The sequence below is a fragment of the Falco biarmicus genome, chromosome 1 (genome assembly GCF_023638135.1).
Source record: "Falco biarmicus isolate bFalBia1 chromosome 1, bFalBia1.pri, whole genome shotgun sequence".
NCBI lineage: Eukaryota > Metazoa > Chordata > Aves > Falconiformes > Falconidae > Falco > Falco biarmicus.
The window spans coordinates 67,879,218-67,897,888 of NC_079288.1; the positions used below are offsets into that span (position 1 = coordinate 67,879,218).

An 18,671-nucleotide genomic window follows, 5' to 3' on the forward strand; every position below is an offset into this window, starting at 1 on the left:
AGAAGAAACACCAACTCCCTGGCTTCTTTCACATTTTTGTTTAAATTACTACTTTCTTTTAAAAAAAAAAAAAAAAAAAGTAGGATTAATTGTTTTCTTCCGAGGAGTAAGGGAATATAGACATAATGTATTAATCCTGTGATAAAAGAAATTATCTCAATACTTGGATGGTACCAACTTTCTACTTAGCATTTGCAGGTAGTATGATATCTCCTGAAGTTCTTCATTAGGGAAGAAGCTTTCAAAGAGCAGACAGAACTGACATTTCATACAGTTTAACACTTAAAAAAAATTCAGGTAGAAGAGAAGGGAACATGCATCTTGCCTTTAATTTTCAACAATGTAGCATTGGAGGAGAAAAAAAAAAAAAGATCTCCACTTAACTGTAGAGATCTCAAATTTCAGAACCGAATACCCACAGAATTTAAGGAGCTTCTGAACTGAAGTTCTGGCCCTTATTATGATACTCGCTAAAATTTTCGTCCAATAGCTGAGCATTTTTAAGTTTTTGAGAGTCTGGCTCTGAAATTTTTGCCATGACCTTATTTAGCTGTTTGTCAAAGCAATGGAGTATATGAGTTGAGTAGACTTTACAGTGAGCTAGAGCAAAATGGTAATCAGTTCAGTTTTCAGTCCTTCAATACATGCATTTTCAGTTTTGTCATGTGTAAAAAGCTGAATAAATAAAAAGAAAGCAATCAATAGCAGTAGAGATGTAAGTTTACAGTTTACTTTATGATCTGTGGACAGTCACTCCAGGCTTTTGCTTTCCTTTTGGCTAATGCAAGCCAGGCAGGTTCTGTTGACACAGGGTTAGCATCAGGCGTAGAGAACCTCTTGGCCACCTCTTTTGCCAGTGTGGCAGGTGGAACAGAATCTGAAATTTCCACTGTTTTTGATGGGGTGGGGAGGGAAAGAGAGAAAACATTAGTTGAACCTTTTGCGTTGTTGCAGGATTCTAAAGATTTGGCTTCTTTTCTGTGAAGATGTTCTGATCTAAAACTTGGTATTTATTTCCAACCCTTTCAGTTAAATCTTACTTTTTATTGTATTTGCAAAATAAGTTAGGACAAGCTGAGTTTCCTTTTTCAGAGGTGACTCCAAGTAACACAAAAATAGGGACAAAATTTTTAGTCTGTGTGAGATCCAGAGAAAACATTTCCAATTTGCTAGTTGTCATCTTTACATAAACCATTGTAATTACATCTGTAATGTGGCAGACAATGGGAAATAAAGCTGGATTATTTTTTTTTCTCTTTGGTAATGCAGCTGCTGAACACGTGAGCCAACTATTCAGGAGGATTTAGATTCTCTCTTCAGATTAGGGTTCTTAAATAAACACAGAGACTAAAGTGGTCCTTTAGTTTTCTGCCTCAGTTAACCATGCCCATGAGACTGTCCTGAAGAAGAAACAAACCTGGTTTCTCCAATAGCTGTTTGTCACATTTTCCTGAAAACTGAATATTTAAGACAAATAGCTGTCTCAGCAAGAAAATGTGTCTAATAAGCACCTGATTTCTAACAAGCAACTTCACAGAGCAGAACTGTAGAAGTATATTGTAGAAGTCAGGTGGGAAAATTGTTTAATTCTGAGACAGTGAATGCCCTTGAAGGCAACCTGGATAGAAATTAGACCTATCTGAAACCTATGGAGTAACTCCAAAAACCATGGTTACAAAATAACTCCTCACCTTACACATTTTCTTTTTTATGAGCCAAAAAGCTTTTTTTTGTTAAATGTACAGGTTCAATCCAAGTTACATTTAGTTGCATTTCACTTTCAGGTTTTGAATGTTTTTAAAAGTGCATGGATAGCAGTAATTGTTTATTTTTCTTTTTAGTACATCTTTAATCATGTATTTTTAGCTATAAGCAAATGAACAGTAGCAGCAGCTATTACTGTAGACAGACACTTTGAAAAGCTAATTATTTTTATTGATGCTGTTTTAAAGGTTATACCCTCTTATCAGTTCCTGTTGTATAAGACTCAAGTGCAAGTCTGAATTATACCAACTTCTTCAGGTTTTGGGTGGTTTTTTCATGTCCTTAGAGCACGACTCAGCAAACTTTTGTTTTAAACATTTCTGGCCTGCTTTCCTGCCATAGTGCTCTCCTAATTGTGGGAAACTCAAACTGGTGTCATCGTCCATAATAGATACTTGTATATAGTATATTTGTGTAGCTGATAATGGCTACCTGGCCACAAATGTAGCCAGTAATCACATGGACATCCAGTCACTATTTCCTTTAGAATCAACAAGTTCTCTGCTTTTAATTTACATTAATTCCTCCTGAATTTCCTTCTGAAACTCTCTAGTTTCAGGTGTTCTAGTGCAGACAGCTCGACTAAGGATAATCAGGTTTTAGCCCTTCTTTGATCTAATTTGGCATCCTCTGTCGTGCTAGAGTTTGATTTCTGCTAGATCTGACCATGTACAGCATAACCTCACACTACTGAATCTTTTGGGGCAGGGCTACAATAGAGCCCTGTTACAGGTTGACAGGAATACTGTGAAGCTGCTCCAGCTGCCTGCCTCCAAGGCCAGTTTGGACACTGGAAGCAGGCTAACAGGCAGCATGAAAGTTTTGGGCATTCTATTTGAGACAGTAGAATGATTTGGGTTAGAAGGAGCCTTTAAAGATCATCTAGTCTAACCCAAGATGTTGCAAGTAAAGTTCTGAGGGATATCTGCACAGGCGTGCAGCTGCAGTGTGCACGTACAGCTGCTGAACCAGTTGAACACAGGCATGTGCAGGGGTTGTTCAGCTCTCAACAGTCCGTAATGTAGGAGTGGCACTGTCAGCCGTTGCTATTACACATCAGATAAATGAATTATGTCATTGCTTTCAGTAGCTGCATTCTATGGTTCTTGGCTTGCAGTGGTGCCAAATAGACTCGGCTGAAATAGGTATTTACTTTCAAAGAAGCCCACTCTACTGTGCAACCTGTAAAAAGGTTTGTTCAACACCTATCTGTACTATTCCCCAGAACCTTTTGCCTAGGACTCATGTTGGCTAGGGAAATATTAGGCAAGTTTCTATTTCAATAACAGCTTTATACCACCCCAAATATTGTGCCCTTTTGGGGAAGTATTTACTCTAATGCACCTGCCTTTTGAATATGAATTGTTTCAGCTTAACTGAAGTTACAGATAAAGTAGTAGGTTCTGGTTCCAGCCTTCCATACCAAATACTTGACTGGGAGGTAGAAGTCCCACATTCCAAGCGACAGGCTACCTTCAACTGAATTGACTGGGTTGTGCATTTTTGAATGAAATGAAAATACTCATTCCAAATATTCTGGGGTGAGTATTTTTCCTTAGCAAACTGGGAGGTTTGGGAGCACAATATGCTTCGTTTCCTACACAAATACACTTTGTAGAAGTTAAGTATCATTCCCCCTTTGTGCTAACACCCAACCTAAAGGCAAAACAGCACTGCAATTGCGATTTATAGTAAATCAAACCTCTCTAATGTGCATTAGTCATGTTCCAAAAATAGTGTTGGATATGGCTTGGGAAGATAGCCTGATTTTTTGAACTTGAACCAGGGCAAATGTAAGGAAATGAAGTAGTGCAGCCTTAACAACCTGGGGAACCTGGTGAAAACCTGGTAAAATGATGCACTTACAGCATAACAGCCAGCACATGAGAGACAGGGACATGTTGTGTTGTTCCATGCTGAAAGCAAATGCATTTGTAATTTTAAGGGTAATACAGGATCGTAGAATGGTTTGGGTTGGAAGGGACCTTAAAGGTGATCCAGCCCCAACCGCCCTGCCGAGGGCAGGGACACCTTCCACTCGACCAGGCTGCTCAGAGCCCCATCCAGCCTGGCCTTGAACGCTGCCAGGGGTGGGGCAGCTACAGCTTCTCAGGGCAAACCTGTTCAGTGCCTCATCACCCATTCCCATATATAAGGGGGGAAAAAAAATCACTCGTTCACCTTCTCAAAAAAATGCAATACCATTTCTGAGTGCATTATTCCTAGAGTAAATCTGAATCTCTCACTGTACCTGTCACAGAAGTTGGAAGGGTGTTTGACTTCTTCAGCTGCTCCCTTCTTTCCAGTCTTGAAACAGCGGTCTCAATTTTCTTCTCCCCTTCCTGAGTTGTAGATTTCTGCAGTGTACTTGTTTTGCTGCTGCTGCTTTTATTTTCTGACTGATTACTTACAGCAGCCTGGAACAGAGAAGGAGAAGTGCTAAATGAGAAACTGTCATGCAATGGCTACAAGTAAGAGATGTCACACATGATGCTTTCATTCATTGCCTGTCCTTTCCTTAACCTTCCTTTTTGGCAAAGGATCAAAACAGTCTGATATTTCTAGAACTAACAGTCAATAGAGACTGTAAAAAACCCCACAACTCATAAATTTGTGATGTTTTCATTTCAGTCAAAATGTTGAACAATTTGAGCCAGCCCTACCTGTTAAATAACAGCACTGAAACAGTGTGCACTTCACACCCACTGCTGTCTTCTGCCAATTATCTATGTCTGTAGTTATGCATGTGTTCATCAGAAAATTTAGGTCTCATAACAAACATCAAAATATTATCTCCCTTTTTTACCATCTGTGGTATCTAAATACAGCATCACTGTTTGTGTAGCATCACTTCTGCAGTGTTTAAGAAATGTTTTCCTTACTAATAGAAAACCGTAGATAGTAAATAGCTATTCATCCTGCTTTAGGCATTTGGATGTTTCACGTGGTGGTTCATTTCTTTCATCTGCATTTTATCCAAATAATACATGTTACAATAAAAATAAATTCAAACTCACTAATATTCACCTATATTCACCTGTAAGTGAGCATGCCAGCTGTTATTCCTCAAGCATTAAGGATTAACAACTTACTCAAGCTTTGAAAGAGCCATATTGCATACAATATGTGCAGTGGTCATGCTTATGATTGCCGTTAACTACCACATGATATTAAGGCATCAGAGTTTACACAACAATTGTCACACTATTGCACACTATTTTCTCCTGAAGGCCTCATTTTTGCAAAAGGGAACTCCAAACTTTCAGACTACTACTACCAAACATTTTAAAAAAACCCCAACAAACCAACCAAAAAAACCTTTCTCATAATAAAACTAGCTAACAGTTATAATTAGGTTATCAGCAGTAATAATGGGCAGGTTTCTAAAGATTGTTTACATTTTCTTTCGCCAGCTTCTCTGCTTGCTTCGCCTCTCTGGCTTGTCTCCGCTCTTCCCTTGTAGCTTGCTGCTCTCGAAATCCCTTTTGCTTTTGCAGTGCTAATGTAATCCAAAGCGGTTGTGAAGTTTCGACTTTTTCCATCAATTTAGAGCCATCTAAAGAATGCCTGCTCTGGAGGACAGGCTTTTCTGAAAGAAAACATGACAAGAATTGGTTGAGTAATGTATATCTCTTCGCTAAAGCAAACCCGTACAACTTCCCTACCTTGTGAAAACTCTGGAGCTGAGCCCATTGACTGCCGTGCCATTCACAGACCTTGTGGACCGTATGTCAAATCCCGAAACAGTTTTTATGCCTGAAGAATAAGACCTAATTCAACATAAGACCTAATTCAACACATTCATACAGCTGTCCAAATTTATCCTTTTTTTACCCCAAACACTTATAGCTTTATTTACTACAAATATTTACACTGTCTGAGATATTTAAGTGAAAGTGATACATACGCATTGATTGTTTATAACTGTGATGAAAAGGGATCCAGCCACTACATACTGCAGTTCCCTGGTTTTCCAGCCGGAATTAAGGCAAAAGGAGTGTCCAAACTTTGGCCAAAAGAAGGGGGCTGAAATGATGTACTCCTGTAAATGCAGCCCCTCTTAATTCTTTTTTTTAAATATATTGTCATTTGAGTGTTTCACTTTCTGTACCCTGCATGAAATCGGGGCTAGCACCCAGTATAGAGCTGTGAGTGGCAGGGAGCAGCACCAAGCTGCAGAGGTAGTGAGCACAGAGACCCCCAACTGGCCCAGGCTCTGCTGGGCTGGCAGCTGTGCCTCCAACTGGTTTTCATAAATTCTCATTTAAAAATGGACGTGAAAGGGAAAAGTGTAAAAAAATGGAAAAAATGAGGAGCAGTTCCACTGAGATGTGGTTTTAGAAGTCTCTTGATGCTTGCAAAATTCAAGAATGGAAAAAAATTGGGATTTCCTAATAAAATGCTGAATTCCTGCCTTGCTCTTTTGAGCGTCCTTACACCGAAAGGGGAATTTTTCCTCTTGTACAGAATACTGTTTTAGTACACGGGGGCTTTTAACCCTCCTCTGAAGAGCCACTGTGGCTACTGTAATTGTTTCTGTTACTGAAGAGTGCCTCTGAAATGCAGACTCCTGTGTCCAGCTGTATTGGGTTAGACAGAGAATTTGGCCAGGATAGGCACTATAAGGGAACCTAGGTCTTAGTATTTTTTTAAGCTAGATAATATTGCCTAAAAAAAGAAACAACATAATGTAAATTATAAAAACTACTCCCTCTGCTCTGATGACACCATTACACAAGAGTCCATCCTCTGACTAGCTAGGTAACATCTCTACCAAGGAAAACACACACAGACTTCAGCTACCTCCTTGAAATTAACTTTTTAAAGCAGGTCGCACTGGTCACCCTGTTTGTGTGTTTCCGGATCAAGTTGTGGGGGTGGGAAGTCCCATTCATTCAGAAAACCCTAAACAAAGTAGTGGTACTCCACAAATACAATGTCAGATAAAAATTATAGCTGAAGACCAAATGTCTTCCTCTGGACCTCCAGTATTTCATTTTAGAAATGCAGACAGGAGCTAAAAATGACCTTTGAAAAATATATACCTTTCTTCAGTGGCTCAGGCTTTTTGTCATTTTTTTCTCTCCACGGAATACTTATAGATGGGAAAAACGACTTCTTTTCTCTGATTTCTTCCTCTTCATTTTTGTACTCATTGGATGGTGTGGGGTGCACTGCATTTACTCTGTCTTCTTTTCTCCAGCCACCCTCTGATTCAGCTTTCGCCAGCCTTTGCCCTAACTTATCGGCGAGGTGTGATCTGTTCACTTTAGAGAGAGGAGATGGTGGTGGTGTCTGGCTGGTGGGCTTTGGAGCTAAAGCAGGTTTCTGTGGGAACAGTGACTTGCAGGCTGATTTTTCATGAGGGGGTAAAGCGCTCTGGCTGGTGGCTGGTAGGACCACTGGCATGCCCGCTTGTTGGGAAATCTCCACCACAGTAACTGAAGAGTCTTTTGAGTCTTTGAAATTGCCAGGGATGTTGGCTGTCCCCATGCCAGGGGGTGTACTTTCTTGTGGAGCAAAAACAGAGGATTCTTTCTCACCTTCTGTTGTCACCAGTGGGTCTGGCACGCCATCAAAACTATCTCCTGCACTGTATCTTTTCTTTTTCCTTTGCTCTGCCTGTTGATCGTAATGGAAACGTAAAGAGTAGTTTGTCCTCCGTAACTTTATCCCAAAAGGAGAAACATTTTCTTCTCCATTTGGTGCTTGTTTGTCTGATTTTTTTGTGCTGTTATTCTGCTGATTTTCCGGAGCACCAGGAGATTCTGGCTGGGGTAATTGTTTACTTGGAGAATGAGGAAAACTTGGAACAAGGAAAGATGGAAGGTCTTTTGCAAATTTACAGCCTTCTGTGTTGTCTGTCATTTCGCTACGGGTTTCCATTTTCTCTTTAGCCCTTTCAGCTAAGTTATCCTTAAAAGTGGAAGTCACATCTTCCTTTGAATCAGCAGATGAGCCAGCGATTCTCCCCACAGCCACTGTTTCATTGCCTTTTGCCGCACTTACATTCTCAGCATCTGAATTGCTTCTTGAGGCTTCTGAAAATTTCTGCCATGCTGGTGTTATGGAGAACTTGGCATTTGCAGAGAGGGTTTTCCTCAAGTTGCCGTGGGGAGCACTTCGTCCTCGGGGTGTCCAGTCATCACTGTGTCTGCAGACACTTACTCGGTCTCTCTCGTTATATTTGCTGTTTTCTGCGTTCTTTAGGATTCTGGAGCGGATAGAGGCCCACTCAGCTAGCACGGCCTGGTTGTTCAGTGCCTCTTGGGCGTATTTCATTTTACTGCTACTGTGTTTGGGATCCTGTTTCTTTTTCTGGGCCTTCTCTGGTGAAGGAATATCCAAATTTTTTCTTTCCTCTGTTAAGCCAAGTAACGATTTACAAGCCGTGTCCTTTATCTGGTTCAAGTTAACTGCTGTGCCACACAGCTGTGCTCCGGTAACCAAAATAGCTGTATGGGGTACACACACAGATGACGGCAGTGTGTGAGAACCCTTGGTGCCAGTGTGCATCCTGCAGTCTTTCATGGCTGGAGAAGAGAGTCCTGCTCCTTTGACGGGCATGACCGGACTCAGATTCACCTTCTGAAATATGATCTGTTTATCTCCAGAAGACACTTGAAATGTGAAGGGTCTGGATGCAGTTTGTCTTTCATCTACCTCTTGCCACCGAAGTTCTTCCCCTATTCGCTTTTGTTCCTGAGCCTCAACTTCTCTCTTCAGTTTCTGGGCTAGAACTTCTTCTGCTGTTCTATTTCCTTTTTCTGGCTGGCTCATTTTTGGGGATCTTGATCCTCCTTGGAGTTTCTCCTCTACTGGATGCCTATCAGCCCCTCCTGAACACAACTGATCCTTGTCCTGTTGCTGTTCCAGGGATTTTTCTTGTTGGTTTTGCTGAAGATTTTGTCCCTCTATGTCTAGCTTCTGCTCTTCCAGTTTGTTCCATTCTTGTTCATTTTGTTCCTTTTGCTGCTTCAGTTCATCTTGTTGCACACCATCTGCACTTTCCAAGTGCATTTGTTTTGTGAGCTTGTGTTTTCTCTGCTCTTCCCATCTCTTTTTCTTATCCATTACTTGCTGGGGTTGTTCCTGCTCTGTCTTTTCTCCTTTCTCGTTCAAACGCTGCCTTTGTTCCTCCTGTTTCTTCTGTTGTTGGAGGCTCTCAGCTTCTTTCTCCTGCTTCAGTTTTATTTCAGCTTCTTGAAGCTCTTCTAGCTCTTGTCTATGTTTTTCTTCCTTATTTTGTTCCTTAAGTTCTTTTTGTTCCACCAGCCCATTCATTTCTTCTTCCTTTTGACACCATTTTTCAACATCACGTTGCCTTAATTCTTCCAGCTTTAGCCTCTTCGGCTCCTCCAGCTCTCGATTCTTTTTCTCCTTCAACTCCTTGTGCCTCTGCTCTTCGCATTCCTGATGCTTCTGCTCCTCCAACTTCTGACGTCTCTGCTCTTCCTGTTCCTGGTGCGTCTGCTCTTCCAGTTGTCTCTGTTGCTCCTCCTGTTCCTGGTGCTTCTGCTCCTCCAGCTCTCGTCTCTGTTGCTCCTCCTGTGCCTGGCGCCTCTGCTCCTCCAGCTCTCGTCTCTGTTGCTCCTCCTGTTCCTGGCGCCTCTGCTCCTCCAGCTCTCGTCTCTGTTGCTCCTCCTGTTCCTGGCGCCTCTGCTCCTCCAGCTCTCGTCTCTGTTGCTCCTCCTGTTCCTGGCGCCTCTGCTCCTCCAGCTCTCGTCTCTGTTGCTCCTCCTGTGCCTGGCGCCTCTGCTCCTCCAGCTCTCGTCTCTGTTGCTCCTCCTGTTCCTGGCGCCTCTGCTCCTCCAGCTCTCGTCTCTGTTGCTCCTCTTGTACCTGGCGCCTCTGCTCCTCCAGCTCTCGTCTCTGTTGCTCCTCTTGTACCTGGCGCCTCTGCTCCTCCAGCTCTCGTCTCTGTTGCTCCTCTTGTACCTGGCGCTTCTGCTTTTCCAGGTCTTGTCTCTGTTGTTCCTCCAACTCCTTCTGCCTCTGCTTCTCCAGTTCCTGGCGCCTCTGCTCCTTCAGCTCTTGCCTCTTTTCAGCCTCCAGCAGTCTTCTCTCCTCTTTATGGCATGTTTGCTCTTCTATTTTCAAAGATTTCTCTCCTTCAGGGAGATACTGCCTCCTCTCTTCTTCACGCCGTCTCTCCTGCTCTTTCTGCATCTGCTCAAGTTCTTGGGATCTTTGTTCTTCCATTTCTCTTTGTTCTTCCATTTCTACAATCTGTCTTATCCTTTCAGCCTCCAAGATCCCCCAGTGATCTTCAATTCTTTTCTCCTCTGCCAGCTGAAGCTGCTTCTGCTCGTCTCTGTTCTGGATTAGCTTGTCTGCTATGATGTGTCCATTATAACCTGGGTGTATGTCTCCATACAGCTGAGTTTCTAGGTCCTCTGGTTCAAATTCTGTTATTGTTAAACTTTGTGATCCCTAAAATTGGAAGACAAGTTTGGAGTTACTGAATATTGCTATTGGCTTGTTATTCTCTACAGTGAACAATCAGTTGCAACTACAAAACAACTTTTTTTTTTTTTTAATAATTATTTAGATCCAGAGCCAGCACCTCCACCCTGATTTATGGATCACATCGTCATAGATCCCATGCCTCTCACCTATTCAGATTATAGCCTTTAAAAGAAATCAAACATCCCAACAGTGATAACAGTATAATGCTGAATACTGAATTGCCATTCAGTGTACATGAGCTTACCTAGATCGAGACCTGCCGTTTCAAATTTACAGAAGCCCAAGGAACAGAGCACAAGTTTCATATGCCTGTTCTACTACTTAAAACTCTATCCTTTAAGCTTGAAATAATTAGCACCTGCTTAAGGACACTGTTTTGCCAGTTCTGTTGTGGCAAATCTAGCTGTTACTTGCAGAGACAGAAGCTGTTGCCTGCAGAGGGGAGCTCTGCAGTGCTAGCCAGGAAAGAACATTGCTCAGGGAAACACAATTTGGTTGCTTTTCACAAATCCTGAGCCAGGGTATTGTCCTCATTAGCTGGGTTGAGATTCCAGTTCTACTGCAGGAACTGTGGGACCACGCACGGACAGAGTACCCAGAGCTCCCCAGCAGCACTGCACTGCGCCGTGCCAGGGACGTGCTGACGGCTGACTGGTTTGCCCTACAGCCCTGGCAGGTGGGTGCAACACCTGCAACAAACTGAATTCACACCTTCTTCACAGCTTACTCCTTGTCTCTGTAGCAACCCAGTCTGAAGATGAGCTGCACCTGAAGAGCACTTCCCAGCACCTTCCTTGAGGAAAACAGCTCACCTAATGCCCAGTCCAGCTATCATTTGTTGAGCCATCATTTGGCTCCAGTTAAACATTCTGTATAAACAAGAAGTTTAAATTTAATTTCCTCACTGCAAGAGTAATAAATGCAAATACAATAGTGTGGAAGAAAAGACAGTGGCCTCTCCTGAACCCTGTATTAGTTGAGTAGCCTTGTCCCATTTATAAGCACTAGTAAGATGTCAGGATCGAAACCAAAACAGCCACGCAGTAAGTGTACAAAGCTAGATTCTGATAATTCTCTCTACAGCTGTAGCAAGAGCTGTGTCACCTAAGTCTTATTCTTTCTTATAAGACAAAAATATTATCACTGTCAGAACCCATGACAGTTTTAGACAATCTAATTTTTTTCCCCGACAAATTTTGCACTATCTGATTGCCTATACCAGAGCAGCATTAACAGTGGCAGATATTCTTCCGACCTTTGCAGCCTAAATATCTTTACTAGGAAAACTAGGATCAGAAAACTCTCCCAATGTAAAATTCTAGTGGAAGTACCTCAGGTGTAAGTAGCATTTGTCTCAACTGGCTATATGAAAACTTCTTTGCATCTTTTCTCCAGCTAGGGATTCATCTTTAGGTCTCTATCTCAATTTCAAGACAAAATGAAAGAAGCATGCATTATTATTTATTTTTTACTTTAAGACATGAGATTTGTTGAAGAAGCTTGCAATATCTATCTTTAACAGTGTTAATCACGTCTTAAGACATTCCTCTGTCTATAGTTATTGCTGGTGCACTCAGTTATTTTGCACCCAGCTTCAAAAGTGACCCCCCTCCTCTCACTGTTCGACCCGTGATTCAATACCTTTGTTAATCTCTTGTGCTTTCTTGACATCCTCTGCTTTTTTGGCTTCACTGAAAGCTTGTGTTTAGCTGCACTGTTGTCTAGACGAGCAACAGCCTGGGGAACTGCATCCAAATTGATTGTTTCAATTGTGCCAGAACAGGAAAATTGTCTTTTAGGCCGAGATGATTTGACTGGAGGGACCTGCTTGTATCACAAACACAAGGAACTATTATTAAGGTATTTGTTCCATTTAAATAAATAAATAAATAAATAATACATACACCGGGGGTGGGGGTGGTGGGCTGGGGGCTGGTGGGGAGGGGCAGGGAAGGTGCCTTTCCAGGTTTGAATTCAAAGGAGTTATTTGCTGAAAAGATTTGAAATCTTACTTTGCCATTATACAAATTATGAACTTTGGACATTGAAGGTTACAGTTGTAATATTTTCCTTTTGCCAGTGCTACGTGTTTTTATACTTTTCACTTACAAAATAGTTAGACCATTCTAACTGAAGTTTTTCCACAGTTTAGCTCCACTCTGAAGTTGTTGGGAATGGGAAGGGCAGAGGCAGAGATTTAAGCAACAGCAAACACTGGGACATTTTAAAGCTTGCTTACTGTGAAAAAAATAACTACATCTTTAAATAACTTAGATTATACACTTTAGGCCAGAGCAAATCAGATTGACTTATCTAATCATTATAATAGAACAGGTACAGAGCTGTGCTGTCTGCATGGGAGATGACTATGGTATTGGATCTCAGACTGGCACAGTGCCTGTGGAAAACCTTCCCTCCACAGTCACATGGAGTTGTCCAAGCTAGAACCAAAGAACAGCAACAAATGAAATAAGACAATACTGGCTTTGACTGGTGCTTTTTTCTCTTGTTCAGAAAAGTGCAAATAGAAACAAAGTGATTTAGTGAGACTCCTCTCATGAATAAATACAGTGGAACTGTATGTCTAGATGTGTAAGAGTGAGCCTGTCATCAGTCTCTCCTGTAAGTCACCAAGCTATCATCCTGAGACTGGTACTTGGCACAATCCAAGTGGAAAAAGAAGACAGGAAAAAAAAAGAAGGGAGAAAACATCTTCTGTAAGGAAAGAAAATCACACACATTGTTTTCAGGGCAGCTCTGTAATCTTACGAGGTTAAACACATGCTAATCAGGGAACCAATTACTTAAAAGCTGATGGAACATTATGCATATGCTTATTGAATTACATGAAGGCATAACAACGTAGTAGAAGTACTTATGAAAATTATGGCTCTATGATTAATACATCAAATGCAGGAATGCTGCTAGACTGGCAGAGACCGAATTCTGCCGTTTCCTGCAATCATCTCTTACAGATTTCTCAGTCTTAGTTATTGCTTATTTACTAGCCCCAGAACTGCACAATGTTCACAAAATCTTGGACGATCAATGAAACAACAAAATGTGTATTAAAGCAAAAACTGATTTTCAGGCTTCTAATAACTAAAATCAGAAAGCAACTCAGTGCAAACTGGAATAAAAAAAAAAGTGTAAAAGTGTGAAAGCTTTTTTACCTTCTCTTCCACTTCATGTCCTGTTCCAGGCAAATTCATTGTTCTCAACAAATCTGGAGAGTCAGTGGACTAGAAAACAGGAAGATTATGACAGATAGATATTAAAATGTACAGGATCTAATAGATATGGTTCAAAGGACTTGTGAAACCATGCATGTTACGGTAGCATTTTTACCCTGCTTCCTGTCACTGCACGACTGAGCGATAAAATATTTTTGTTCCTAAATGCTGTTTCTCTTTGCTGCTCCTTGAATCACTGCTATCTATACAGAAGCAGTTGCTGCTACAGGACACTACAAAAGGCAAAACATTTATGCTTCCTTAACAAGATAACTAGGTTTCAAATCAAAAGAAAGAGCACAGCTTTGCAGGATTTCAATCAGTTCTTAACAACTTTATTATCTCCTGACCTACGCCTAAGGAAAAAACACAGGAACCTGATCAAGCATTACCTCTGCTGCAAGGAGTTTCAACTCCATGTTCTTGGCAGCTCTTCTTCTCACAAAGCAAACCACCTGCCCAGAACAATCGAAACCCATCCGTCACTAGGACTCCTTAGCTATTCCCCTCTCCAAGCCATCTCACAGGGAGGGATTTTTAAGGTGCAGGGCTTGAAGCAGAATTCATCACACCCGGAAACATTGTTTTTAATCATTATATCACAGTATTACTTTATAACCGAATAAATGCTGGAATCCCCTTACGCCGGGTACACATGATTGCTAGTGCTAGCCTGAAAAACGAGCTTTACAAATACAGGTTAAATGAATCCCAGAACTCTTGCCATCCATCCAAGTTACTCAGCCAGGAAAATCAGAAGTCACAAAGCCACACAGGAAACCTGCTCAAAGCAGAGCAGCACTATGTGGTCCTGGCCACCAGCTCCTGACAAAAGCCACCCTGTCCCCCAGGACCTATGCAGATAGACATACAGAGGAGTTACAACGTCAACAGCGGAGACAGAAGCAGAAACCAGGCAATCTGCCGTGCACCAAAAATCTCCGATAAAGCAGGTAATAAATAGTGCACAGAAAGAAAAAAGGTACGTACCTATTGGTCTGGCTGACCCTGTGCATGTAGCATTGGTTTGTTTATGTCTGCAATATCCTCTGAGCAGGGATGTTTGCTCCTTCAGTATTTGGAAAAAGAATTACGCAAAGGGGCATTCATTGTGTTTTCAAAAATTATTATTTAAAAGAGTAGGTGGTAAGGACTGAATCCCTCTTTATTACACAAAGATACTCTAGTGGTTTTTTTAAGTGCTTGAATTATTTTCTCCTTCAAGCTGGAGGTCATGAGGTGACATTTGGGTCTCCTGAAGGACGAAGCAAGAAGGCTGTGTGAAGAGAATCTATGTTGGCCTCAGCCTCGGCTAGTACCACAGTGCATAGCCAAAGCCTGTCCACAGTCCCACTGCAGTCTTTGTGCTCTGAAGCATGCAGGATGCTCTTGATTCACTTTGACTGCTTCAGAAAGGAGCATTTGTGAAGCAGAAAAAATGTACCTTACTTCGGCTTCATTTTTATCCTTCCAGACTGCAGAAGGACAGGTGCGAGTGTGCAGGTCCTACCTAAACGCCTGGCTCCCTGACAGATCCAACCACAGCCACGAAGGAAGCGGTCACAGAGAAGCTATGTTGCTCTTTACAGACTGAAGAATTTGGGCCACCTCAGCCATAAATCTACTCTCTGTGTGTCTGGCTGAATATAGGCATGAGCTGCAGAAGACACTTACTGCCTTTGCATTTCACACAGCTAGTGCTAGAGTTAATCAACGCGAGCAGAGGCTCATGCCCCGGTGTCCCTCCAGGATCTTAAGGGCTGCATGTGCACGGTGGGTTGCTGCAAGCCTTCCCCAAGGGCTCCCCGGCACAAAGTCAGCTTCTGCCAGGCAGGGGAGGATGTCCCTCTGTCCCCCACGCTCCCTTCAGCCATCCCAGCTACACACAGAACCAGTCTCGCCTTAGGGAATTTCCAAAGAGCTTCCGTCACTCACTGTGTTTCTTCACTGTCTGAAGAAGACCCTTCTGGACACCTGAATGCCCACAGTTCCTGGTGTCTAATTATTCAAATTATCCATGAAGATTTATCTGAATTATACTGGCCATTTAGATTTAGGGAGTATTCTCAAAATGCTTCTCCCCCTTCTATGGCTTTGGTTCCTCTACATGAGAAATATGGATATTTACCTTCAAAACCCAGGATTTTACAGATTTAGGCTCCAGACTCCTCTCATTTTGCAATTACTTTCCTTTTTCCCATTTAATGCCATGTTTCCATGTTGGGAAGTCCATATTTCAAGTCATTTTCTGTCTCAGAAAATTTTCCTGTCTTCTTGCAAGTGACGTCTGCGCTGCTGGAAGTTCAGAGCAAGCATTCACACTGGTAATTCTGTGGGACATGGCTCAGCATGCCAGGAGCACACGCTTCTCACCAGTCCGAGAAGCACAAGCTGAGAGATCCCACACACATAACCCTGCCTGCTGAGCTCAGCTACGCCTCACTTGAGACACCTGCTACGCCCCAGTGAACTAGTACTGCTGTAATGCCATGAATACATCAATTTAAAGTGCTTACTTTATTGCTACTGTCTGAGATCACTGCGTCCTGTTGAGTCTCAGTCTCCATGGGGCCACTGAGCAACACATCCTCTTCTACACTGCCGTTTGCCTCCCCCATGGTCCTCACAGAAACTGTCATTTGCGGAGGCTGCCCAAATTTTATATTCTTGGCCAACTGTTGCTGAAAAACAAGAAAAGAAAAACCAAAAAAGAGGTATTTATATCATGAGCAAAACAAGCCAAATCTAGCGTGTGCCACTTCTCCACCTGAAAGCTGCACAGAAGCATCCAGGGCAACTTCTGACTCTGGACAATAAAAATCAACTTGAGGCTCATGTTGCTGCAATATGGTGGGCACTCCTTTTCCTTCTCCCTGCAAAGTGATCAAGGTCAGGAATTAACACATGATTTCTGATTTTGGATGATCAACTTGAGTTCTTGTCAGTGTTGCCAACTTTTGCAGACTTACTGTGAATTTCAAAACATTCCTTCTCTTTTTTTAATCTATGTCCTAGGTTAAGACTTATTTATAGAACCAAAGCCTTACTGTTGCAAAGAAATAAGATGATGAGCCGAGCATACACTGAGAAACTAAAACTGCCCCAGTAGGCAACATTTTTCTGCTTCAGCCCCTAAACCCTGCATCTCACGCATCCAGAGTTCTTAAAGATATCCTTACTGTAATGTTTAGTCATAAGGTTTATGCCTTAGAGGAAGCAAATCCACAAAGGAGAGGAAACCCAGCTTCTTTTTGATGCTTGGTTTCGTAGGAACAATACACAACCTCCCGTCTGCCCATGCTCACGTGCACTGCCACATCACTGCTTTTGCACAAAGAAGTTTATGCAGGGGACACGCAGTAGATGAATGGATAAAAGAGATTTCCCACCATTTATTTTCCTTGTTGAAGTAATCTCCTCTCAAGGGTTACAAGAAAGTAATCTCGAATTATATCAAGCGTAAGATGAGTAAAGTAAGTAGTATACAATATCTGTCCTCTGACGGGTGAATTAGGGAAATTGCAGCCCTGGCTAATGCAGAGACATATACCAGACATATACCATGCAGTCTTTGGAAGTGAACTTTTTGCAAAAGAGTTAGAAGAAATTCTCTAGAAGGAACAAATGGAGTAAGGAACATTTATTGATAGATTTTTGACATGAAATACTTCAGGAAATCATTCTCAGGAAGGAAGACACCATGGAGTTATTTTCCTGCTTTACTCTGTCAAGCACAGAAGATTTTCCAAAGGAGATCTCCCACTTCTAACCTACCTTATTATGAACATCTACAGCTCAGTGATACTCAGTTCAACTGTGAAGCTTCTATTCAGTGGGGATATCAGGCATGTACACGGACCCCTGACACAAGTTTGCTGCTGAGAACTGCAGAAGATTGGAGTAGACAGCACGTAGAACAGCTTTTTTCCCCATAGCACAGAATCAGTAGTGCGGCTTAGGTGAGCAGTTGGCAAGGGAAGGAAAGCTTTAGTAGCAACAGATGGACCTCTAAAAGTGTCCAGGTCAGATCAGTCTCGCTGGCCATCACTGCCCAGTGGACTAGACTCTTACACAAAGTTTATCCACATTACCACAAAATATTACCAGATTTCTGTGTTGAACTATTAAGACAAAAAGTACATGCAGAGACACCTCATTAGAACAGTTTCTCGGCCTCCTCATCAAGTTATGCATTATTTATGCCCATTTGGGTTTTGGCAGAAAGTAATGAAATTGATCTAGTACATCATTTTGGCATAGAGGGCAGTTCTGCATGGCAGAGTTTTATTCCTGCCTAGATTACTGGCAGTGCATCCATCGTCTAAAGGCAAGGGTTTCACCAAGTCCTTCCAGGCTTTCATGTTAGTAGTGCAGCTCTCTGACTTGCAATGTTACGTGTTTCCATTGCATAAATGGGAGCTGGAGAGAGCAAATGGGTCTGTATTAGATCATGTGAAGGCTGTAATTCTGCTTTATTCCTGCAGGTCCTCTGATGATAGTAGCAAATTACTTCAGAACAGTTTCTTAATCTGATAATGTGGTTTTTAAGTTAAGGCTGTTCCTTTATTCTTCCTAAAGTCATATTCCTAGACAAATAGTTCTCCCAGGCAGAAAACTGGAACCACCAGCATTACGTGAGCAACTAGCCAAGAAACAAAGGATTTGTACATCTGTCCTATGGTGAGAACATGTGTGCCTGTACATATATGGCTTGCAGTGTGTGTTGGAGGAAGGGCTGGTGTGCTATTCTCTTGATCTTCTGATTAAGTTCTTGATCTAGTGAGAGTGCAATGCACAGTGACATTTGTCTAGTGATGGAGCTGTTGTGGGAATGGTCTATGCTTGGGAAAGAATGGCCTTTTTAATTGTCATCAAGGATGCTTGAGGGCTCTGCTGTAAAAATGTATATTTGTGTATATAAAAGTTTAAAATGTTATTTTCCTGATATTTCCAGGAAACAGACCATCCTCAATATTTATGGACTGTACACAGTTTTGGGGTTTTGGGGTTTTGTTTGTTTGTTTGTTTTGGGGTTTTTTTAATTAATTCAAAGTTTTAAAAGTTTGTTTTTTCAGACTTGCATAAATGAGTTTGAAAATTGAAGAAGAAATTCTAGTAGCCCTCTCATTCCTTCCAGGACATAAGGCTCTTCTCTGTGTTATTTATTTATTGGCCTTTTTTGAACAAATTTACCTCAAAAAAAAG

The 18,671-nt window shown here is 41.8% G+C and overlaps 1 protein-coding gene across 4 annotated transcripts in view; it reads right to left on the minus strand.

Moving 5' to 3' along the window:
• Window positions 1-65: 65 nt before the first annotated feature.
• The window catches only part of CRACD (capping protein inhibiting regulator of actin dynamics), a 132,076-nt gene continuing 113,470 nt past the window's right edge, over window positions 66-18,671 (minus strand). For 3 of the 4 annotated variants that reach the window (XM_056331945.1, XM_056331935.1, XM_056331918.1), the window contains 7 exons: window positions 15,983-16,147; window positions 13,407-13,475; window positions 11,875-12,060; window positions 6,810-10,197; window positions 5,163-5,353; window positions 4,016-4,181; window positions 66-889 (listed from right to left, as the gene is read on the minus strand). In XM_056331945.1, the coding sequence (XP_056187920.1) occupies window positions 729-889; window positions 4,016-4,181; window positions 5,163-5,353; window positions 6,810-10,197; window positions 11,875-12,060; window positions 13,407-13,475; window positions 15,983-16,147 (4,326 nt within the window). In that variant the 3' untranslated portion in view covers window positions 66-728. The remainder of the gene's footprint in view (window positions 890-4,015; window positions 4,182-5,162; window positions 5,354-6,809; window positions 10,198-11,874; window positions 12,061-13,406; window positions 13,476-15,982; window positions 16,148-18,671) is intronic. The other variant, XM_056331927.1, reaches the window with a different exon arrangement.